The 25,605-nt window shown below is 41.1% G+C and overlaps 2 protein-coding genes across 6 annotated transcripts in view; one reads left to right on the top strand and one right to left on the bottom strand.

Moving 5' to 3' along the window:
- MTERF3 (mitochondrial transcription termination factor 3) overlaps nucleotides 1–19,211 on the bottom strand; it is a 28,103-nt gene extending 8,892 nt beyond the window's left edge. Inside the window, exons 1-7 of one of the 4 annotated variants that reach the window (XM_067711721.1) lie at nucleotides 18,973–19,211; nucleotides 15,967–16,306; nucleotides 14,524–14,676; nucleotides 9,561–9,750; nucleotides 5,214–5,361; nucleotides 4,761–4,832; nucleotides 3,188–3,349 (exon numbers count right to left, since the gene is read on the bottom strand). In XM_067711721.1, the coding sequence (XP_067567822.1) occupies nucleotides 3,188–3,349; nucleotides 4,761–4,832; nucleotides 5,214–5,361; nucleotides 9,561–9,750; nucleotides 14,524–14,676; nucleotides 15,967–16,291 (1,050 nt within the window). In that variant the 5' untranslated portion in view covers nucleotides 16,292–16,306; nucleotides 18,973–19,211. The other 3 variants (XM_067711725.1, XM_067711724.1, XM_067711723.1) reach the window with 3 other exon arrangements.
- Nucleotides 19,212–19,390: 179 nt separating this feature from the next.
- The window catches only part of PTDSS1 (phosphatidylserine synthase 1), a 65,063-nt gene continuing 58,848 nt past the window's right edge, over nucleotides 19,391–25,605 (top strand). The window contains exon 1 of one of the 2 annotated variants that reach the window (XM_067711720.1): nucleotides 19,391–19,690. In XM_067711720.1, the coding sequence (XP_067567821.1) occupies nucleotides 19,512–19,690 (179 nt within the window). In that variant the 5' untranslated portion in view covers nucleotides 19,391–19,511. The remainder of the gene's footprint in view (nucleotides 19,691–25,605) is intronic. The other variant, XM_067711719.1, reaches the window with a different exon arrangement.

The following is a 25,605-nucleotide window of genomic DNA, read 5'->3' as shown; positions in this document are numbered from 1 at the left end:
CTAAAGCCAGCTGCAAGGAGGAAGGGAGAATTGCGAGATCTGGCCAGACTTGAAATAGAGCCCTAAGCTGAAGAGACTTCTGTGAGGCTCCCTGGCAAGGCCCAATGAACCCACATTCAGCATTAGGTCTCAGGTCCCTCTCTTCACTGTATATCAAGGTACACTGGGGACACTCCACATGGCACATAACCTCCAGGAGTCTTTCTTTATATTCGAGTGGAGACAAAATAAATAACAGATCACTTGGAAAGGACATTATGAAAAACAATTGTTGAAAACTAAAGTAATTTGAGAACAGTGACCAAAAAAACATAGTGTGCTAACTCAACGTGGGATTGGCTTGCTTTTGGAACAAAACATCTTTTACTCCCTCTGCAGAAACAAATTATGTGCTGCTCTGCCTTCATTTTGGTAACTAAATTCCCATTACCGCATTATTACTGGTCAAAAGATGTAAGAAGCTTTTAGATGTATTTCTTTAGAAGTATGACGCTTCCAGTGACTCTCGGCTTACAAAATTATCATACAACATATGGACAAGGCCACAAATGATTCTGAAGCTCCCAAACTATATTTCCTAAATATAGTAACACTTTGAAGCACTCATACAGCTATGACCAGATAGTTCTTTCCCCGTGGTTCAGAGTGACTTTAGTATCACAGATTTTATGTGATCTTTCAAGTCCAAAAGTCATGGCCCAGATTGAGTTTCTCTCTCTTTTTTTGTTGTTGTTGACCACCAGGGGCCACTTTGCAATGTCAGAAAAGTTTCATCCTATCAATGATCCGTTAAGTTCTCAAGGATTAAAACAAACAAAAACCACCAAAAAAACCCTAACTTAAGAATTACTGATCGCCTCCTGTCCTAACATAGACTCCAGCTCTGCCTTCACAGAAACCCACAGGGAAAGAGGAGAAACAAGGTTTCAGGGGATCCTGAATATAACCTCTTTCCTGAACTAGTGGTTTCCTCATGTTCGTTACCCTCACTGCTTTTGTTATCCTTTGCCTACCATGGTCACTGCTTTGAAATGACTAACCATAGTTTTAAAGTTATAATTGTTTCCCAATTTTTAATTAATCATAAAATTATGTACCAACCAGAACTGTTATCTGCATGAGAAAACTGTTTCACAGCACTAAGTTTTTAAAGCTCCAGCCAAAAACTTTAAGTCTACATCCATTCCCTCACTGTCAGTTAATGTATTTTTCCATTAATGAGGTTTTTTGTTGCTGTTTTCGTTCTTTTCTTTTTGGCTGTGCCACACAGCTGGTGGGATCTTAGTTCCCGGACCAGGGATCGAACCCAGGCCCCCAGCAGTGAAAGCACTGAGTCCTAACCACTGGATTGCCAGGGAATTCCCAATGAGGTTTTTTTTTTTTTGTTTTGTTTTTAAAGCAATCCTACCCAGACCCCTAAGAATCTGAGAATCCTCCCAATATGGAAGCCACAGGTCTATAACCACGCTTCCCAGAAGCTAGGATTTGGGGAGCCTAAAATCTGTGTTTTTAAACAACTGATTTTGATGCATCTGGTCAAGTTTATAGTTTTCTCTACTTGGAAAGTTTCTGTCCACTGTTAAACCCAGTTCATTCAACTGACAACTCAAATGTCACTTCTTAGAGTGGCAGTATATCTTTGGTAAGAGCATGGGTTTTCAAACTGACTGCCACAGTTCTAATCCTGGCTCTGGCCCCTGGACAAGTTACTGAATCTTTTTATGCTTAATTTCTTCATTTGGAAAATAGGGACAATAACAGTACCTACCTCATATGGTTGTTGTGAAGATTAAATGAATTAATATAAGTAAAGCAGTAAAGACAGAGCTGGCACACAGTAAATGAACAATCAATAACTTATTATTTCTATGATTTTCCTACCTCTCCTAAATTAAATCAATAGCTGTATACAATATCTGTTAAGACTCTAACATTATGTAAAGCAATTACATTTTAAATACTTGTCTTCCACGCTAGATTATGAGTTCCACAAGAATACAGACCATGACTCATTGATTTTTCTATCCTCAAATCATATTCTCTTATCATGCTCTACTGTCACTGAATTATTTATCAACCCAGTGGAAAACTAATTGTCATTGCTTTTTAGTTGAAGACTACTTACTTTACAATGTTTCTATAAGCCAAATTTTCACAACTGCAGGCTTCTAACTTTTTATAATGAATACACATGCATTTGATGAAATAGAAAAATGCTCTATTAAGGGCCCATTCAGAGTGAAGTATGATACGTACATAAACACTACTATTTGTGAGGGAACTGCACCAAATGCAGTCTAGTTCTGACAGTTATATTAAAGTCATAGTTCTTTGCCCACCTTTACATCAAGAACACATTTGGCAAGTGGAGTAGAGGAATCACTTTAATGAAATTCAATCTTTCATTTATCCAATGAATACTCACTGAGTGTCTATTCACATGCCAAATAGGAAAGAAGGATGACTTTTATGAGATTCAATCAATCATGTGTTCAACAAATATCTATCCAGTGCCTACTAATTGGCCCATTATAGTTCCAGGCTCTGGGAATTCAGCAGTGTATAAATCAGACAAGATCTGCTTTCAAAAAGTTAACATTCTTGTGAACAAGCAGATAATGTCATTCACCAAGTAAAGAACAGGAAAAAGTCTAATTAGCTTAGAAAATATAATTATGGCTTTGGCATGATAGCTAACTGGAAGTGTTTTATGCTTTGGTAGGAGATCATTATAACATGGCTTGTTAACTAATGGATTTAGATAGACTAAGTGGAAAAGTACATTTAGAATTGAAAGGACCTTTAAGGGAAGTGATCTATTTCAAATTTAAAGGGAGAAAAGCATAAGAGAGTACGTTAGATTCCAAAGGCAGAACGAGGACTAGGTTACAAACTACAGGGAAATAGATTCATCACTCATTTCTCCTCTGGAGACGTACATGAATGCCCTAGAAGATGTAAACTTTTCACAAGTGATCCATCTACTGCATTTGCTAGATGTGGTCTTGCTAAAAAGATGCGCAAAAAGAAACGTGACCTTAATACCACTCTCAGAACTCTACTGCATTTGGTCTGATTCCTTCACAAACAGCAAGGGGTTTTCACAAGCGGACTGTGCACATGGAGAGCAGCTCCAGATGAAGGGCGATGACAGCTCTTACAGAGCAGCGAGCTATGCGCTCCTCACCTGCGGGAACTTGACAATGATGTGGTGCGGAATGCACATCACATTGTGCACGTAGTCGAAAGTCTCGGTAATTTTCCTTTTACTTGCAGTTAACATCTTTGGGATTTTGGTGATCATATGTTGAATTTCATTATGTTTAAAACCTAGTTCAAGCCGGTAAACCTAAGAGAAAGATAGAAATAGTTATTTTGGTAATATGCCAGGGGACACATTGATTCTTTCAAAATTTAAAATAAGGACATTAAAATCTGGAGATGGGGCTTCCCTGGTGGCGCAGTGGTTGAGAGTCCGCCTGCCAATGCAGGGGACAGGGGTTCGTGCCCCGATCCAGGAAGATCCCACATGCCGCAGAGCGGCTGGGCCCATAAGCCATGGCCGCTGAGCCTGCGCATCCGGAGCCTGTGCTCCGCAGCGGGAGAGGCCGCAACAGTGAGAGGTCCGCGTACCGCAAAAAAAAAAAAAAAAAAAAATCTGGAGATGGCTATTCCAATGACCTTACGGGTTCATAGTTTCCTGCTTCTGGGGTAACCTGAATTTTAAACCCCTCTCCTGAGGATGAGCTAATCACAGCCTGATGACCACAATGAAGATCACCAAAAGGAGCTAGCATAATTACGAAATAAGAGTAACGGTGCTCACAGGAGGCCTGCGCAGGTTATCTGTACGGGCCCCACACCACACAGACCAACAGTAAGACTCTCAAAGTGCTTTCTGAGCCTCTGCTCCCAAGCACACTCCTATGCATGTCATCTGGAAAAACTACATGTCAAAATTCTAAACAGAGATGATTAAAAAAAAAAAAACACTCCAACGTAGGTTAGGTCCTCTGTGTGCATTCACAGTATCCCATGCTCCCTGACCAATCCGTTCCTCTCATCGCTCCGCGGGAGATTCCCCCCACTGGACCGTAAGCTCCACAACGGCAGGGACTATCTCCCCAGCACAGCGCATGGGCAGGCACTCAATAAAAATGTCTTCAACGGCCGAGTATGAAACACTTTAGGCACCTCAGAAAATAGGCTTAATATAATAATTTCAAATACTCCGACAGCTTTGTATACTAACAAGTCAGCTGCCCCTGGTTCTATCCTATTCCCTTGGAGGGAGGACAGTAAGGAGTGTCTGGTATGTTCTCTGATAGATCTAGAGCTGGCAGTTGGCACAGGTTCTAGGAGAGCAATATGCTGGCTACTGCTCTCTTCAAAGAAGCCTTCTGGCTCCAGCCTCCACAGCTCGTCTCCCGCCTAGGTGACGAAGACACAGACCCTCACCCTGGGCAAAGGAAGCAGCTTCCAGGTCCCATCCAGATACCTAACCTGCTCCGCTAGGATTACGGGTATCAATGTCTGCAAGGAGACTAACTCATGTAACACCTGGTTGACATGTGAAAAAATTATAAACTAAGATAAACTGCTTGCTAGATATTTATTATATCATTTCCTCTGTCTATCTTTTTAGAAATAACTTCTTTTACAATCTAGTTTTCTTTAAGATGATGGGAGCAAATCTATCCTCTTCAGAGGACTTAACCACTTAAAGAAGCTGATTTCTCAAAAACTAACAGTCATCCTACCTTCATGTTTTCCTTCACAGGCTCCAGACTTCCAGTTAGTAGCCTTGGGAGACGAATTACCAGATCTCTAGTCTACAGTTATAAAACAATCTATTATTAATATGTATGCATATTCAACTAGGTTGGAAAAAACAAGGCATTACTAGGAATACAAAACTAAAATTTAAAATATGACCCAGTAAAAAAATGCTAAGGAACCCAAAAATACATAAACTTAATATTGTTTGAGGGAAAAAACCAGTGCTCAGAATAAAACTTGAGAAACCAACTTGATGGAATTATTACAAAATGATATAGCTATATGATTAACCTAGCGAGGTAATTCATTCTTGTACAGAAAATATCAGGCATTTATAGAATTCATACAGGCCAAGTATCTGTTAGAAACATGAGATTTAACAGTTACTAAATGTAGCTGACATGGAAGCATACAAATTCTCTCCTTCTCTTTACCTTCTTCACACTAAGTTCAAGTTCTTTCTGAAAAAATCCCAATCTGTTATCCAGTCTTTCCACTGAAAAACTCAGCAAAAATGGTGCATTTCTGACCATCTGTGCAATATCCACTTTACTGAAATTTTTTGACAGTAGATAAGCCACCCTAGAGAAACAAACAAAATACATGCACATATGATAAATATTTACTAGTGTCATATTCCCACACCAAAAAAAAGTTTAAGTAAAAACATTCTATAATAATGGCCCCAAATATGGTTAAAACAAAACGAGCATCCATCCAACTTTAGAATGGTTTCCATTTATAACTGGAAACAGAAAATATTTCTGAAACCCGCTAACAGACAGATTCCCTTTTCAGTTAATCTGACTTACTAGTTGGTAGAAAAAAATGAAATAGCTTCTATTTAAGTTTTTTGTTTTTTTTTGCTACGAATAGAAAACACACAAATTAAGAAAAGATGGGATTCAGAACTCTTTTTACAAAGAAAGACCATCAAGCAGGGCTAAGACTGAAAAGAGGAAATTTTTTTTTTGGCTGCACTGTGCGGCTTGCATGATCTTAGTTCCCAGAGCAGGGATCAAACCAGGCCCCCAGCAGTGGAAGTGTGGAGTCCTAACCACTGGACTGCCAGGGAATTCCTGGAATTTTTTATTTTAGTACATTTACTGAGAATGTATTTTCTTTTTTTTCCCCCTTTTTTTTTTTGCGGTACGCGGGCCTCTCACTTCTGTGGCCTCTCCCGTTGCGGAGCACAGGCTCCGGATGCGCAGGCTCAGCGGCCATGGCTCACGGGCCCAGCCGCTCCGCGGCATGTGGGATCCTCCGGGACCGGGGCACGAACCCGCGTCCCCTGCATCGGCAGGCGGACTCTCAACCACTACGCCACCAGGGAAGCCCCGAGAATGTATTTTCATAAATAATTTTTACTGCAGTCCTTCAATATGTATTTTGTTAACAACTGAGAAGTTTCCTGCTAAATTTTTGGGAAACAAAGTAAGGTAGCAAAATACAGGAAGTTTGACTATAAAATAACATTATTGATTTTTTAAAATCTATAAACATAGTAAAAGGCAGTTTAATTAAGTGCCTGAAATATCCCTGGACATTATCATGTTTAATTCTCATCAGAAAAACAAAAACAAAACAACAAAACAACCCCCTGTGGGCCAGGTAAATTTCCCACATTGCATTTGAAAAAACACACTCAGAGGAGTTAAATAACTTGTCTTAGACCACCAGCTAATTAATAACAGAGCTGAAACTTGAACTCAGGTATGCCTACTTCTAATGACTACGATACTTTTATACCATATATTGGAACTTATTATATTTTATACTCAGTGACTATTACCCCTTTAAACCAGTCCCTTAGAGGCAATGAGAGAAAAAAACTGATAAATTTAACTACATACAAAAAATTTAAATGCAAGGCAAAAAAGAAATCATCAACCAAGTCAGACAAGTGACAGTCTGGGAAAATATTTACAACATGTCACAGAGAAGGAACTAATTTTGTTAATATATAAAAAAACGCTTACCAAAAAAAGAAAAAGGCCCAATTAAGAATAGCAAAGGACACTTCTAATTTATAGAAAAGGAAATGTAAACAGAAGTTCAACATAGGAAAAGATCCTCAAAAAAAAGAAAAGATCCTCCAAACATCTGATGCTCCAAACGTCATTTCCAAAACAATGAGGCAATGTTTTCATCTATGAAATGAACTGAAATCCTAAAGTTTGATGACACTGTATTAGTGTGGAGAACAGGGAAACTGGCACTTCTGTACACTGTTGGTGGGAGTGTAAGCTGGAAAACCTGTATGAAGGACAATTTGTCAATATCTATTAAAATTATAAATGCATATATCCTTTGACCTAGAACTTCTACGTCTAGAAATGTATCTTACAGATATACACCAATATGTGACATGATGTATATATAAGAGGAGTCACTGCAGCTTCTTTGTGATAGTAAAGCCAGAAACAACCACCATGTTTACCAAAAGGGGACTAGACACATCCACAGTATAAACTATAAAAGGGTTAAAATAGGCAGAGCCAATAAAAACTATCCCCAACATAGAGTTAAGGTAAGAATGTGAGGTGCAGAATGGTAGGCATAAATGCTACATACTGTAGGTACATGTGTTCTTGTGTATGTGTATACATAGATACACATGCATGCTTGTATATGATAGAACATTCTTAGCTAGTTGAACAAAAAACTTGATAATAGTAGCTGCTGTCACAGATGGGTCTTGCAAGGCTGATGAGGGACAGGAATATGTAGGTTGAGAAGGAGAATTACCATTTTTTCCCTTTGTTTTGGACACAGGAAAGATCAATATCTGATAAAAATATTATTGAAACTGTTATCTACTGTGATAACTTTTCCAATAAAAAATTAAGATATAAGGCCCAGCCGAAAGAAAATTTCTAATAACTTAAATGCAGATTATTCATTTGAAAATTCTTAAAAAGAATCAACCAACTTTTTAATACATTTCAAATTCTCTTCATTGAAAAGAAAACAAGTATATGCGATCAGTGCTATTATAGAAATTCTAGAAAATAAGACTGCTGTACATACCAGAGCCAGAAGGTAAGTTCAAAAAAGATTATCATACCTTTGCCTCTTCCAGGAGAAGCTTACTTTTCACTGTATACCCTTTTGAGTACATGTGGTAAATTACCTATTAAAAACTTCCAAGTAACTTTTTAAAATGCTCCAGTTTACTTTGGCAGTCAGCCAGGTTTAGGAAACATTAGACTATACTATTACATGAGAGTATTCTTTAATTGTTAGGAGCATGTGTGATCTTGAGCAAATTAACTTAAGCTGCTTTTAAGCTTATGTTTCCTTCGTAGATTTAAACGTAGGGAGACAGTACAGTGTAGTAGCCAGGACTCTGGAGTTAGACTAAGTGGATTTGAATCCCACTGCCACTTACACTAGCTGGGTAATCTTGGGCAAATTATTTAACCTCTCTGTGCCTCTCCTGTAAAATGGGGATATTAATAATAATGGTGCAGTAGGCAGCCTCTGAAACAGTTCCCAATGATCTCCACCTCCTGGTATGTATTCTTTCTTGAACTAAATCTTGAGCAAAAGGGCAAGTTAGTTTTTAAATGGGGAGAGAATGAGCGTTCCAGACAGTCGGGAGGAGCAGAGCTAGACATGTCAGACTGAGTCTCCTAGAATCATTCTTTCCCTCCCCTGTATTGTAATAGCCTGTCTATATTACACCAGACTGTAAGTCACATGAAGGGAGAGAGTGTGTCTATCTAAGTGCCTTGCATATATAATAAGGGTTCAAACTATTCAATATAAGAAATGTAGTTTTTTTTGTTCTGTTTTTTCCTAGTTCAGAGACTAGACTCTGATAGTTCAAGGAACTGCAAAGCTCTCTGAAACCGGTGTGAGAATAGTCTAGGGGGAGAAGATTAGAGGCAGATTAGTCAGGAGACAGTTGCGGTATTCTTCATGTGAAATGATGGGGACCTGAGGTAAAGTATTCAAAGTGAAGATTAAGAGAAATGGATTGACTGATTTGAGAGCAATAAAAATAGAACCAACAGGCCTTGGTAGTTTATTAGATGTGGATGATAAAAGAAGAGAAGCCAAAGTTAACACCAGTATTTCTGATCTGGGCAGCGGGGTGAACAGTGTTCTCATTCAGGCAATCTGGGAAGACCTAATTTACGTGAGAGGTGGGGGTGATGATAAATCCAAGATGTGAACTTATGAGACACAGACTCTGTCTCACTCTCTGGTGTGCCCAATGCCCAGCAGGATTCTTACCTCACAGATCAATACTATCGCACTGTATCAATTCTCACAGATGCAATAAATTCTTTGAATGTTGAATGAAGTACAAAGATGTTTATAAAAGTGCTATTTAAAGAAGAAAAAAAGGAAAAACCAAAATAGACAGAAATGATTAAGCAAATTATACAATATTTGCCAAAACAAGGTCAAATGTCTACCATCAAAAATTGTCCAGAAAGAACAACAGAAAAGATCAGCCTTTCATAATTTTAAGTGTACTATCAGATAATTTAGCCATGGTTAATGGATTTTTAAAAAAACTTCTCCCAGTTTCCAAAGGATTGACTTAGCATTAAGTTGAAATCATAAAAACAATGATGGGTAGTTGAACAAAAGAAATGATTTTGATACTTAATTTTGATCAAAGAAGGTCCATAACAAAAAAATAACATTCACATTCATTCATTACCTCAGTAGATCCTTGTGCTGCTGAGACTTAAAAAAACAACTTACACATATATTTCTTCGTAGCCACTTCTAGGATTATGTGAAAATCATTCTAAAAGCCCTACCTGGTCTTAAGATTTTCAAGGTCTTCAGAGAAAATAGCATAGTTTTTCGTCAGGAATGTTCCCAGTTGGTTATCCTCTATGCCCAAATCTTTAAGAAACAGGAGTATTTGCTTAATGTCTTTTTCAAAATCCAGTCGCAGAAGGAGGTTGGCTGCATCCGGATGTTTTTCTATCTTGGATAAATCCACTCCTGTAATAAGTTACGAACACCATTTGAAGAGAACTGCTTGGCTGAGTCATTAAACTTTATGTACAGAAACACAAGAAATTCCTGATGGAGATCAACAACCCATCCCAAGGAGACCTGAGACAGGCCAATAGAAACTTCTAAAGATTTTTAAACTAATTTGGTTGCAGAAATAAAAATAAAATTTTAAAAAATGTAGTACTTATTTCAAAGCCATGTATAAAGGAAAACAGTGCATTTGGGGCTAAATTTCCACCCAAAACAAATTCACTACGTCATATTGACCTAGGATCATCATTTTTACCGATGGTTTCTTGAATATTGTTTGCAGGATGCTTATGTGCCCCTAATGATCTCCACAGTAACTGATTAACTGGTAATTTCTGCAGGGTAACAAACCCTATGAATTGTTACTTTCTTTGAAGTTTATCGTTTCTTTAATTATAAGCATTATTTTAAAAATTTGTTTCTGATCCCCTCCACAGAAGGAATAAAAGTTACCCTGTGTCTTACTCATTGTATTTTCTTTATGCTTTATTAGCATGAAGACAAGTACTGAAGGAGCTCAAGAAATGTCTGCATGAAGCAGGTGAACATATACAGCCCTCAAGCACAAAACGAAGCAGAAAGTATACCACCTTCAACCTTCACATATCCTTAGAATCTTAGGTAATCTAAGTAAATGAGACAAGGGACAGGAGAGATTAAGAAGGGGGAGAAAGCAAGTTGTTATTTTACTTTGGTTATGGATATAATTCGATGTTCACGTTAATTAGGCAGGGAATCAAAGTAACCCTTGATTCAAAATTCTCATTAAAACTAAGCATTTTATTCTCTCGCTTTTTTCCTTTTACCTGATTTTTAAAAATTAAACATGAATAGGAAAGGCCTATTCCTTATCTTTAAAATAAACATTTGAAAATAATGTAAAACTTTAGTTTAGACTTAAATTTTATATTGCTAAAAATATTTCTTCAGGTTAAAATGTAACTCTCAAACCGATTTCTAGATGCAACTTTACAGTCTTAAATATAAAAACAATGAAATAAAAGCACTGTTTTTTAATGGTGTCTACAACCAGAAAAATAAATTATAATTCCATGTATTATTAGATCCAAATATAATTCCAAACCCAAATTTCTTGATATTAAAACAGGTATTGATATAAGATGATCATGAACAGAAAAACAGATTACACACACACACACATACACACAGAATGAAGACCAAAAACAGATCCAGGATGAACTACAAATCTAGTATACAATAAGGACATTTCAAATCAATAAGGGAAAAGATGGACTATTCATTAAAATATAATGGGATCTCTAGCTATATATTTGAAAAATAATAATTCCTTCCATGTCTGATACAAAAATTAATTTCAGATAGAAATTACTACCACTCTAAAGCTACTAGAAGAAAACACAGAATTTTAAAAATAATATTAAGTATGACTACACAAGCCATTGTATGGCTTTCTGTAATACATGTATTTGCATAGAAAAAGGTGGGGTAATGTATGTATTTGGGTAGAAAATTTGTACTCAACAAATTGGTGACAGTGGTTACCTTTGGAAAGTGGAACTAGAAATGTAGAGATGGTAAGAGTTCTTTCTCCTGTAACAGTCTGCACTTTTAACAACTAGATGTAATTCTTTTATAATTTAAAAATAATACTAATAGAAAAATAAATTAAATTATTCGATGGATGGATAAATAAGATAGAAACTAGTTCCAAAAATCTGTGATAAATGTGGGAAGGGATGCTTTGAAAATAACATAAAGGGTTCGGACTCCAAACTTAACTCAATATTACAGATGACATGTGCTGAAGTGCCTCACTCAGCATGAGCCGTCACACCCTGACTGTGCTGAAATCGAATTCCTGAAAAGCTGCTTCTTAACAGCAACAGGAGAGCAGAATCTCACCAGGAGAGCACACTGCTGTCAGCACAAATACTTGGGCTTACTCACGATTTCATTAACTTGAAAAAATAGTCACTGAATGCCTCTCATGGGACCAGGCACTTATGTGGATATAAAAAATGAATAATACATGATTCTAACTTCTAGGTGACCACAGCCTAAGTTGGCTTTACCCCATCAGTTCAGTAACTATAATTACCACTGTATTCAGTTATGGTTACACATACTTAGTGCATCAATCAGGATCTGGCAGGCAACAGTAGTTGTCCTAGAAAGTTCAAATGAAAAACACTTTAATGAAGGGACTCTGTACAGTGGTGTGAGCAGAGTCAAGGGAACAAACAAGGGCATCCCTAGCGCTAAAGGGACAAGGAGGAAAGAGTGTTATGAGAACCCAGAGGGAGCCGGAAGCTATAAAGAAAGGGCTGCTCAGTAGGAGCTGTTGCCATGGAACAAGGCAGTTCCATGACCCAAGGCTGGGAGGGAAAAGGGAAAACAGCTCCCACCTGCCCTCCCTCTTCTCCTACAAGTGCCCCCCACTGCTGAAGCTGCCCAGAAGCCAGCTGGCAAAGGAGGCCGAGTGCAGAGGTTAGCCTCCTGGGATAAAGAACAAGCAGAGAAAGGGAGAAAACAGATCTGAGAAGCAGAGAAGAACCAGGACACTTGAGTCCTCAAAAATACTGCTTAACAATGCAATCATGGTTCCTCTAGGGTACTGTTATTTAAGTTACTGCCAAGACGTGCTGTTGAAGTATCAGCATACAGATGAAGGAGTGGCTGAAACATATTTCAAAGCTCTAGGTATACTGTGAATTATTTAAATGTAGGGACCACATGGGTCTCACGTTTATCTGGCATTACCCGTGGCACCTCTCACAGGGCTGGGAAAGCCCTGAGCTTTCATGCCTGCAGCAGATGTCATCTTTCTCTCTCCTTTGAACCCACAGAACACTTTATGTGTATCTCTGTGTGGAATTTATCACTTCACCTTGCATTTTTGGATTTGTTATTCTTTTTTTTTTTGTTTTGTTGTTGTACACGGGCCTCTCACTGCCATGGCCTCTCCTGTTGCGGAGCACAGGCTCCGGACACGCAGGCTCAGCGGCCATGGCTCACGGGCCCAGCCGCTCCGCAGCATGTGGGATCTTCCCGGACCAGGGCACAAACCCGTGTCCCCTGCATCGGCAGGCGGACTCTCAACCACTGCACCACCAGGGAAGCCCCTGTTATTCTTATGTATGTGTATTTAGATGCTCCTGAAGACCTGAAGCTTCTTGAGAACAAAGGCCATTCCCTATACATTTGAGTAACTTGCACAGGGACAGATGAGTAAACAATTATAATAGTGTTATTATTGCCAGGACTGAGGTAAGCAGGGGGTGATGCAAAGAGCCCAGAGGAGGGTCACTCTATCTGGAGGGTCAGAGAAGACATTTGGGAAGTTACTTGAACCTGAGTTAAGTTCTCCAGTTGTCAGACCTGGCCAACAAAAAGGAGGGAAGTGGCAAGCAAGTGAAGCTGAAAGGCTAAGCAAGGGCCAGACCAGGAAGAGCTTAGAAGGATTTCACGGAGGTCACTGACATAGGCAGATTCGCATTTTAGAAAGAGCACTAATGTTAGAGAGATTACCAGGGCAGCACTGCTGAAAGGAAGAATATCAAGCCAGGAAGCTCCTAACTTTTCACTGAAAACTAAGGCAGTGACTAAGCAATGAGAGAAGCAGTGGATCTGAGATAATCCCTTGCCCATCCTGTTCCTCTCAATCCCCCAAAGGAGGTTTCTTATCTGGGAAAATCAAGTAAGAGAAGTTCCAGGTCCAGAGATAATGGGAAAAGCAGAAAGTAGCAATAAGGTGCTAGACTGAAAATATTGATAAGAGGACGAACCTAAGTTTGCAGGCAGATCTCTTGGCTGCCTTCAACCATCCAGATCTAGGAGCATCCTCCCAGTCAACAAGCTAAGATAGTTATGGAGCAGGCCTAGAGAGAAACCATCCACATCAGGAGGATAGCGGGCTCCAGAAGGAAGGTCAGGGTAGTAGGGAAATGGAAGTAATATATCATCTGATAGGGTTGACTGTAGGAAAAACTGTCCTGAGAGGCCATTGGAAGTTGTAGGAAAATTTAAAGAAAACTAATCAAATGAAGAACAAAGCAATTGTTAACTCCAAGAAAATGAAAGGTTGAAAAGGAAGGAAAACAATCATAGCACACTTCCTAGACAGCAGTCGAGCAATATTTAGAATTATAATGAAATAAGTGACTAATGATTAACCTCAACATTGTTAATATAGCCTATTGGGAGAATTGAAGAGAATGAAAGGGAAAAGTATGTGTACATGTGAGAGATTAACTGATGTCTAAAACTGATGAACCAAGCAACAGCACCATAAGCAATGACGTGCACATTTAGAGGTTAAATACAAACAGAAAGAGCTAGGAAAGCAGATACTCTAGGGAACGGGGTGCGAAGTCAGGAAGGATGAAGCTGGGCGTGCGGTTTATCACCAGAAGCCTTTTCACACTATTTGACTTCTATGCATGTGTATGTACTTTGATAAAGATTAAAAATGCTAATTTTAAAAGTAAGGCAATAGGGCTTCCCTGGTGGCACAGTGGTTGAGAGTCTGCCTGCCGATGCAGGGGACACAGGTTCGTGCCCCGGTCCGGGAAGATCCCACATGCCGCAGAGCGGCTGGGCCCGTGAGCCATGGCCGCTGAGCCTGCACGTCCGGGGCCTGTGCTCCACAACGGGAGAGGCCACAACAGTGAGAAGCCCGCGTACCGCCAAAAAAAAAAAAAAAAAAAAAGTAAGGCAATAAAATAAGTGTAGGTTACTCAGACTTACCTAGAAGCACTAACTTCTTCAGAGTCTCAGAATGATCCACATAGTCTCGGAGTGTGAATGAAGATGGGGGCAGTGCAGGGTCCGCAATAATCTGAACGGCCTCCTCCTCGGAAATTGGCTGCAATGGAGACAATGGAGGCAAATCGTCCAGTCCTTTGCAGCCAGCATATGGAAAAGGAGAAATGAGTTAGCTCTCCAATCTGTACACTTGAAGCTCTTTCTATAAAGACAGCCTCTTGCCTAGTTTTCTTCTTTTTGAATCTTGGCATCATTTCTGAATGAAACATCTCAAAATTCCATATATTTTCTACCTTCTAAGAGGTAAGGTTAAGACTCTTTAGAGATATCAACTACTATTCCTCCAAGATAAGAAATCTGTTGGTGAAATCCTGTACAAAATTCCTTTCCTTCACTTGTAATCAACAGGTATGAATGCTAAAGACCAACTGACCTTCAAGTACATTTTGAGAAAGAGATCGAGTTTACCACAGCTTGTTAAGTTGGCCAAAAGTACAACATACCAGCCTGAATTGTATGGGTTCAAGTCATCACATTCTGAAGTGTCTTCACTTTGAGCCAACCCCTTCTCCTCCAAGTTATTCTCAAATATGTCTATAAGAGGACTTCTATGATTCTGTTTCTATCACCTACAATCCTTTGCCAAGGACCTGACCTCTCTAGTATAGCCTTGAGTCTGAGGTTTGGTTTGTCTTAAGTCAAACCCTTAAGTATAGAAGATGCTGGTAACTGTAACCTACCTTAGGCTAAGGAATCAGGGCCGTGACTTTTTATTCTATTTTTGGTCTCTAATCACTACCCTTTCTCATAGCCAGCCACCCCTCCCTGCCCTTACCCCCCAGCTTGCTTGCTTTCGTCTTCTACTTAACCTAATATTATCTCATTTATGGTGAAATATTCCTTGCATAGGAATGTGCCTAGAACGGGAAGCACAGGAGGGAGAAGACTGACTAAAAAAAACTACATGAGGGCGCTTTTTGGGATGTGCTATTTGTTGTTCTTTTTGTTCTATATGTTGTTTGTGGTGGCTGTTACACAACTAAAAGCATTATGTCAAAATTCATAAGACCGTATACCCAAAAAGGAGGACTGTTACTTGGGTAAAATTATACCCTAACTAGGTATATAGAATAGGGTAAATTAAATCCTAATAAACCTAATTACCACCAGAAAATTTTTTTTTTTAAAGAATCTAAATAACGAACTTAGAAAGTGTTATTCATATAGCTATAAAACATTCTTATACATATTAATCTCTAAACTTTTTCTTAGTTAGTAAAATAGAGGCATAATAGAAGCAAATGAATAGAAGCGGCATTGTTCTTTTTCTCTCCTGGCACAAAGTGGGCAAACAAAATGTAAACAGGTAGTCGTTCAATCTACCGTAGTGGGGCAAAGGGGAATTTTCTGAAACTTGAAAATTACCTTCTAGAGACAGTTCAGAATCAAAGCTGGGTATCTTTTGTGACGGCTCATTCACAGAAGGAAGCAGAGTGTTTGGGGCGCACTTAATCTCTTGACTACTTGAGTTGGTAGACTGGGAACTATTCCACACAGAGGAAGTCCGATAAGTCTTAAACCCCGACTGGAGAAAGCAATCGTCAGAGGACAGATGAGGCTGAGCAAAAAAGCCAGGCAACAATGTTTTTCCTGCTCTGGGAAAACATTTTCTGAGTTGCATAGCAGTAAGGAAGCTACTCAACTTAATTGAGTTGAGCCATCTGGGTATCTGTTGGGCTAGCAGGGACATTTTTCTCAAAGTAGCCTACAAAAGAAATACATAACTATCAAAAAAGAGAAACGTATTTTACTTAAATGCTTAAAACAGTATTCAAACAACAAAAAGATAAACTGGAAATTATCTTTTTCTAATTAAAAGGAGTTTAATAAATTTAGATCCCTAAAGCAGTCAGATGTTTTTAAGCTCAGGAAAAGCCCAAAACAAGGCAGTTTCAGTTACAAACCAAAAGACAGGAACTTCTGAACTGGAAAAATAAAGATATACTTTGCAATTTAAAAACAAAAAGCAAAATCAGTGGCGTAAGAAAAACAATTAAAACAAAAATCTGTAAATGTTCAAATTACAGCTGAACCTGTTAATATTTAAAGAAAACAGGTGATGCAATTAAGTGCTCTTGAAATTTGGTTTGAAGGACATTTAAGAAGATTGCTGATCAAAATAACACTGAGGGCTTCCCTGGTGGCGCAGTTGAGAGTCCGCCTGCTGATGCAAGGGACACGGGTTCTTGCACCGGTCTGGGAAGATCCCACGTGCCGCGCAGTGGCTGGGCTCGTGAGCCATGGCCGCTGAGCCTGCGCGTCCGGCTCCGCAACGGGAGAGGCCCCAACAGTTAGAGGCCCAAGTACCGCAAAAAAATAAAAATAAAACAAAATAACACTGAATTATTCAGATGCATTTTATGTATGTAAATTAATCACAAAATAAAAACAGGAAGAATTCTACTTAGTCTTAAATGAATCATAAAATATTATCATTGCTATCTAGAAGGTTGTTTCTTGCTTCATTCTCAGGGTTGAGCACTATTATTACACAGATAAAGCTGTTCCTCAAAAGACAATTGAACAAAACCAGTTTTGCCAAATTCTGTTTGTAGGAAAAAAGAAAAAGCCTTTTAAAAAAAGGGGTCAAAACTAATAAGCAAAATGAACAGACAGAAATAATAAGCAACCAGCAATGAATATACGTATATTTTGACCGAAAAAGCAGTTGTTTTAAAAAGAGACTTTTATCAGGAAAGGACTTTTATATTTAGCCAGCTTAATTAAAGGGTAAATTTGGTGCATATTATTTTATATTAAGTAAGACAATCCATATAAAATACAGCATAGAGTCCAGCATATGCAAAATGCCCAACAAATGTTAGCCATCATCAATATTATTATTGATTACACAACCAAACATAAATGAATTCTGAATTAACTGTTGCATACAACTTTTTGATTTCTCTCTATACTGAAATTCAGCTTGTTTTATGCTCTGAATTAGACCAGATAAATGCTTGAGCGTCTAACCTCCTCTTAGAGATTTGTGGTTTAGGGAAGTCTCCTGAAAGGAATTTATAAAAGTGAAATGTCTCACTGTCGTTCTGAAATGATCTTAGAAAGAAAAAAAGTATTTACAATAAATAGCCTCGTGGGATAGGTGACTTTTGTTAAACTTTGGTGGGAAATGAGTCTCCAAATCTGCCGTGTTTCCCTTCAATCCTACAATATTCATTCTCTGCACAGCGATGTCATAAGGGCATTGAGCTGGAAGCCAGAAGACCTGTTATGCTGCATTAAGACTAAGTTTCTCACCGTGATCCAGCACAATGACTGGCCCATGATGGGGGGGTTCAATAACCATTCTTTAAATGACAACTTTTAAAAAGGTTACGGGTACAATAAGGTGAATCTTAAGCTCCAAAATGTTCTGACTTCTCAGTTTGTCTAAGCAATGTCCTACTTTAAAGCAAACTCCTGAAATCCCAAACCCACTCTGAAGCCTCTAGAGTAAGGCTCAAATTAAAACTCCTCTCACATTAGAACGATTTGCTTTTGAATTCTATCCATATTCATTAAAAGATCTTTATGCAAACAACTAATGTTTATCCTTCTGTTTTTATTTACAAGCGCACTATCTTCCCTACATCATCATTTCATTGTTGTGTATACCTCTTAACAGTTGATTAATTGTTCGTTCACGAGAGCAGGGCTGGGTCTCATCTCTGGATCCACTCTCCCAGTGACTATTCCCTCTAGTCCAGAGCCTTGCACTGCTCCAATGTTTTATGGATGGAAATGAATCAGTTGCAACTACGGTTAGCTCATCTGCTTACACAGTATTTAAACCCGGTAAAGCATCTGCGCATGTGTATAAAAGCCCTACCCCGTGATCAGCTAACACGACCCTTTTCATCAGGAAGGTTAAAGTTAAAGAAAAAAACCCTGTAGTAATTCTGAAGTCCATTAAAATATGTCATATACTAGTTCTCAACTGCGTGCCTTAGTATTTCGTTAGGAATAGGAATTGGCACTTAAATATTCTTTGGCGAGGGTTCAAGATTTCGACCTGTGTAAGGCTAATAAATGAAATCAGGAGATGAAAGGTGGGTGGGAGGATGCTGCGTAATAAGGGGCCTCTCATCTACTGATTGACGCCCTCCCTAGGCCATTTTAGTTCCCCAACCGAACTTCCGGAGGAAGGCCGTTGACATGCTGGCCCTCCTTCCGCATCCTCCGCAAAGCGCGCGAATAAACAACATGATTGCGTTTTCGTTTCATCTGCCAAGAAAACAAAACGAAACTATTCACCCTTAATTGAAGACCTAAAGGCCAAGAGGTCCCCGGGCGCGGCCTACAGCAGGATAGGGCCGGACCCGAACCCCAGCAGGGCGCACGCCCCTCGCGCTCCGGCGGTTTCCGCTTTACCTGTGGCGAGGCCTATGCCTCGTGGTCTTTCTCGCAGGGACCACCAGACTGGCCGGGCCGCGCGAACTGCCCCGCAGCACAGATACCCCACTTGTCTGCCCGCCCGCCGGTTGCTCCCAGCTCCCTAGCCCACGTGGGCTGAGGCCGGAGTGGGCCAGACCATCCGCGAGGCTGCGCGGGGGAAGAGCGGGCGGCGTGCAGGGGACAGAGCCGGCCAAGGGCCACAGTTTCCCTTCTCCTGCGCGTTGCCTCCCTCCAGACTCTTCCACTTAGAATCTAAAGCCACCGCGAGTCTCTAGACATGCCCGTCCCCCAACGCCAGCCGGGGCCAGGCGAGCGGCGTCCCCCGCCCGAGGCTGCGTTGGCGGCGCCGCGACCCCGCCCTCCCGCGCCTGTCCTTCCCTCTGCTCAGTTCCTTTGCTTCTCGCCAGACCCGGCCCCGGCGTCCAGCAACCTTCTCGCTGCGGCTCGTCACCTCCGGGGCCCCAGCCTCCACGGGCCGGGGCCGCCGCCGCCGCCGCAGGACGGGGAGGCGGGCCATGGCGTCCTGCGTGGGGAGCCGGACCCTGAGCAAAGATGATGTGAACTACAAGATGCATTTCCGGATGATCAACGAGCAGCAAGTGGAGGACATCACCATCGACTTCTTCTACCGGCCGCACACCATCACTCTGCTCAGCTTCACCATCGTCAGCCTCATGTACTTTGCCTTCACCAGGTGAGGCGGGCCGGGCTGCGCTGGGGGCGCGCCTTTGGGCGAAGGGAAGGGGCGGATGGAGGCCGTGGCGGGGAGCATGGCCGGGTGAGGAAGTGGGCTGATTGCTCCACGCACACGCTTTTCCACCGGCGGGTATGTCACCTAGCGCACCCAGCTTCCTTCCCGACAGCTCCTCTGGACCGGCGTTCGTCCCTACCCTCCAACCCAGCCCCATCCCCACTCCCATCGCCACCGCCACCCCTCTCCATGCCACCTTTCCCCATACAGCGCCTCGGGCCACATCAGGAACACTCGTGGGTCACCTAGCACGATCTCCTCCCCCGCCCTTCTCCCGCGGCTCTCAGCGTCGCTCCCCACACACATCACGACACGGGCCCCCTCCTCTCCGGCCTCCGTCCCTGCCTAGCACACCGCATGAATCATCTGGTATGCACCACTTTCAGCACATACCTCTTCACACTGAAAACACCCCTGCCTTCCACGCACCATACACAGGCCCAGGACACAACTCAGACCCCTTCCCGCGGAACTCCTCCAGTGTTCGGCACTACCCGCGTGCACAAAATGCACACGTGCGGTGCACTCCAGTCTGTATGCATGGCACGCAAATCATCTCGCGTAACCCTTCCCCCAGCCTCAAACACCACTGTCTATACCACAACAGAAACTGCGGCGTGGACACACACATCACAGCGGACATTCCAGCACTGCCACACAGACACGAACCCACCACACACCACACAGCGCACGCTCTGTTCTGTTCATCATCTAACATACATGCTGAAATGAGACATTGTCAGGCCATTGTAGCAGTGCCTGGTGCATCATAAATGCTATGGAAAGTATTAAATAAAACACACAAACCTCACACACTGTAGCAGAACTCTCATATCCCCCTGAAAACACACACACACACACACACACCCACTCAAAGCACTTCTAATATATACCTGTGCATAGGAGTTAACCCTGCCCAACTTTTGTCAGCCCAGAGCTTATAACTCTACCTCACTGAACATGTGGCCCTTCAACCCCAAGCCAGGGAACTGATTCATGCCTAAATGACAGGCACACCTTGGGTCCTACTTATAAGGATTTATGTTTTCTGAATGAACCTCTTTAAAGAAAGAAAAGGTGTGCCTCTACCATGCTTAAAAGACCAACCCAGAGAACTGGAGTTTGGGAGCCACACTGTTGGTCTCAAGACTATTCGCGTGACCTTGGTTAAGTTATTTAACCTTTCTCTGAGACTCAGGATCCACTTCTAAAATGGGGATAAAATATGTACTTACCGCATATGGAGTTATAAGGATTAAATGAATATGTGTGTGAATGCACTTAGCAGAGTGCTTGGCACATGATAAATAATTAATGTCAGTTACTTCTCTCCTAGTATATTTATCCAACAATCAATGGTTCTCAGCCCAGATCCGCAGAAACTGCTCAGGGTTATATTTGGTGGCCACAAGCATTGAGGGAACTTCTGGTATTTAGTGGGTGGGGGTTATAAATGTTTATAACGCAAGGGACAGCATTGTACGACAAAGAGTTGTCCCGTACAGGCACACATAGGCACATACACACAAGTGCCAATGGTGTCTCCCTTGAGAATCAATGCACTTTTTCAGATTTTCATAAAACTAATAATGTCCTCCTACATCACACTTGTTCCTTATCTCCACAATGCATTTGACTCTTAATTCTTATTTTGTCAGTGTTTATCTATTTGCATGACTCTATCTAAAGCCATAAAGCATATAAACAATCACTCTTAATAATTGAGGGAAACAGCTACTATTATTGTAAAATATTCTGCTAACACTCTGCAGCGGGGTAAGACCAGATCTTTCCACAGTATCCAACCAAGAACATATTTCTAGCTTTGGAGAGAAATCAGTCTTGTCCCTATTTATGGTTGCCCTCAAATACTTATCATGTCATCTGATTTTACCAGCTAGTAGCTGTGTGGCCACTTAGTTTTGCTAAGCCTCAGTTTCCTTATCTGTGTGTAAAGTGAAAATATCTAGTAATACCCGATAGGATTTTATTATAAGGGCTCAATTCATTTTTTTAGATAATCTGTATTTAGCTCAATGCATGACAAATAGTAGGTGCTCAGTAAACCTTAGCTATTGTTATTATTACATCATTTCATTGTATGCTAATGCCTTCTAAATTATGTTTGTCATTGAGTGAGAGTGTGGTGTGCTCTATAATGAAGAAAAAGGATAAAGACTTTGGGAAAATGGACAGTGCTTTGCGTGGATAACATGCATCCCTGTTTCATATTAACTTCAGTTTCACTTCATCTCGTGTGGGTTGGCAAGAGATGGAATTAGTGCAGGAGTTTCTTTGGAACTTAGAAAAGTAATTATGGTATTTTATTTTAAATAACGAGAAGCAAGAATGAGCAGTTTGTTTCAAACTTTTATCTTTAATATTATTCTAGGCCCTTTCAGAACAGATCTCTCTTCCTCTTTTCTAATACAGAAAGTCACATTCTTCTGGAATTTCCCTTTTACAGCATATTCTGCCAAAGCATTCAATAAATTACAGCAGTGAAACTATAAGAAATGAATATGAATTTTAACAGCTTGTCAAACATAATAGAAAAGGCATAATCTGAACCTCAGGCTATGGCCTTTTCCAAAAATGATAATAATTTTACTTCTTCCACTAATTTCAAAGAGACAGAAGTCACATATTAAAGAACTACTTAATAACAAGTTTCATGTTATAGAAAATCATAAGCACCATTAGTACAATTAGTACTTACTGTGCCTTACTCATTTTTTGTAATGATTTGTGACCCTTTAAACTGAGACATTACAGTGATAGCTCTGTCTTCTTCCATAAAGACTGAAAGTAATTACTTCGTAAAGTTTGTTTTTCAAAGACTAGTAGTTGAAGAGAGTCAGCGGTAGAGTACTTTTGGGGTGTCAGGTTACCCGTATGTGTGAAACAGTACCTGGGTCATGTCACATGCTGCAGAGACACAGCAAGCATTTAGGATTGGCAAGGATTAGATGCCTCTCACAGAAGTCTGAGACAAGTTTGGACTTATCAAGCAGTTCTTTTGTTAAATAACAACTAGGCCAACTCACTGTTAAATCATAGCGTTTAAACCGACAGTCCCCATCACTAACAATAAAGCCAGATGTTATCGAATCATTCCCCCTAAGATTGGAAAAGCTCGCTTTGCCACATTTTCAGGTAAGTATTTTTAGAAATTAAACGCTTCGGCCTATGCCTTATAAGTTTGTTCAGCCGAAGTAGGGCAAGGAGAGCCTTTCTCTTACGCTCAGAGCGCCTCCTATTTACGCTGCTTTCGTAGGTTGGTAAGCTTGGAAATGTTGAATGGCCTTACTTTCAAACACTCAGGCTTTAAAACTTTACGAGATCACATTCGTTGCAGCTCACTGTCTCCTTCAGAGGCACCTGGCAGTAAAACAGTGGCGTCAGTCTCTCCAGTGACACTTGTCCAGCAAAAGTCATCACCTGCCCAGAAGAGATTGCCTTCCGGCAGCTTCCTGCACCTAAGGGATCATCTGCTTACCTATGGTTTCTCCTTGATATGGGACTGAGGAAACGGATGAGGGCAGGGAAATGGACAGACCTTGGATTGATTGATTTTTATTTGTTTGTGATACTGCTTTCTTACTTCATTTCCTTTAGTGGCTTTGGAGCTCCAGCTCTTCATCTTATCACGGAGCCATAGTTCCACCTTCTGTGTGTCTTCCCTCCTGGACGGCTGCCAGCCTTCCTGTTCTTTCCCTCTAGACCATATCAATTCCCATTAGAAAATAACTCCTGACCCTGCTGATTCAGTTGTCTTGAGCCTGTTTCCTTTATGTACATCATGTTCTTTCTCTCCCAATAACAGAAGGCCTGGCTGTCCTTGTTCCAGGACACCAGCAATGTTAAGTGATCCTCCATTTCGGCTGTGTACTGGGGCTACACCAGCCCTGGAGGTGAAGCAGCGCTCTGTGTTAGGTGTTGCCATCTAAAGAGGTTCCAGTTAGCAGCCATCATAACATTTGTCCTCCTCACTTCCTATTTGAATCATATTTTTTATTGGATTTAAATAAGCACCTTTTAGGGACTTCCCAGGCAGTCCAGTGGTTAAGACTCCGCGCTTCCACCGCAGGGGGCGCGGGTTCGATCCCTGGCCGGAGAATTAAGATCCCGCATGCCCCGTGGTGCGGCCATAAATAAATAAGCCCCTTTTAATTATCCTCTCTTATCCTTATTTCTGGTGTTTTATGTCCTTAATAAGATTATACGTTTATTGAAGGAGAAAATGTGTCATATTTCTTTGGGGTCTTCTGTAGTAAATAAGCATCTGAGTGACTCAAACATTTATTTGGTCTGGATGATGCTTACCTCAGAGAATTTACATGCCTAGTATTGCTGCCCAGTGTTTAGCATTTTAGGTATAATTCTATTACCAAGTGTAATATAGTTTATCTTGTGATATAATCCCTCTAGCCCCAGATTTCTATAGGGGAGTTATCAGCGTTTTAGTCTCAACAAATCTGGAAACCAGGGACTCGTCCAGGCAGCTAGGACTGCTTTCCTGAGCCCTAGGTCCTGGCATCACATTTAATTTAGTTCAACAGTCCGCGCTCCGCCCAGCCCAGGTCTCCACCATCCTGGAGTTCATCTAGTTTATCTTCACCAGGTCCAGTTGGGCCTTAGTAGCTTTCAGAGCTGTCCTCCTCTGCCCATGCCCAGGCTTTGGCTCAGCAAACCCTCTGCTCTCTGGGATGGACACTCCCAGGCCTTGACTCCATTTGCCTCCAGTCCATCCTCCACACCGCTTTCCTCATGACCTTCTGAAATCGAGATTGTGATCTCATCCGTCCCTTGCTTACACTCTTTCCCTGGATCCCCATCACCTATAGCACGTTGCTGGACCCTAATGCCAGGATGGTACCTCTCTCTGACTGGAGAGCACCTTCTGCCTACCCGTGAGCCCATGGCATTCCTGGCAACGCACCTGGATGGTCCCCCTCCAGACACCTTTCTTGATTGTTCCAGGAAGCTCAGAGGCAGAAATGTTTATATACTTCTAAACATTTTTTTTTATTATTGTATCTCTCCTGTTTTAGTATTTGTTTCTGTATCAATTTCTTGAGGCCAGATATCTCAATCATCACAGAATACACACCCAGTAAATGCTAAATGAATCAAATATAAAAAAATCATTTATACAATGTGAACTTTCAAAAACTGTCACTCTTCTCTTTTAGTTGATATGTCAGCTATAATTCTTAAAAAGAATCCTAACTTTTTATAAAATGAAACGAATGTAGTCTTCAAAGATAATACCAAAGCTAGTTAACATCGGTCCACCTTGTAACCCGGGACTGAGTTTTCCATTGGGAGAGAGGATCCTTCACAGTGACTAGCCTCATAAACACGAGCCTACCGGTTGTGTCTCAGTTTCAAGGATTGCTATTAAAGAGATGGAAAGGAGAAGATAGGAGGGGGAGAGGGGACAATCACCTTTGCAGCCTTAGGAGTCAGGATAGCGTTCTTACCTTCCTGGCCCCAGGGAGACAGCCTTGTCTAAAAATTGTCTGTGAGTGAATGGAGTTTGTTTTCCCGGTCTCCTTGCCCACTGCCTGTAGCCTGTTGTTCAAGTTTAAGAATCTGAGTCCCAAACTCTTTGAGTTCAAACCTTGGTTAAAAAAACTCAGGGCTTTCCTTATACTTGTCCTGCTTTTAGGGTTCTCTCCTGGGTAGTTGCCTATACTCAAACAGGGGTGACAGAAGGAGTTGAGATGTTTGAGTACCTGATTGGTCAGCACTGGGGCAGGAAGGTGCAGTGGAGCCTGTGGACCCAGGCCGTGACTCCCCCCACGTTACCTGGGTCTCGGGCCCGCTCAGCCCCGGCCTTTTGCTCTTTCTGG

The sequence above is a fragment of the Pseudorca crassidens genome, chromosome 17 (assembly GCF_039906515.1).
Source record: "Pseudorca crassidens isolate mPseCra1 chromosome 17, mPseCra1.hap1, whole genome shotgun sequence".
Classification (NCBI taxonomy): domain Eukaryota; kingdom Metazoa; phylum Chordata; class Mammalia; order Artiodactyla; family Delphinidae; genus Pseudorca; species Pseudorca crassidens.
This window is presented reverse-complemented; position numbering and strand designations above follow the sequence as displayed.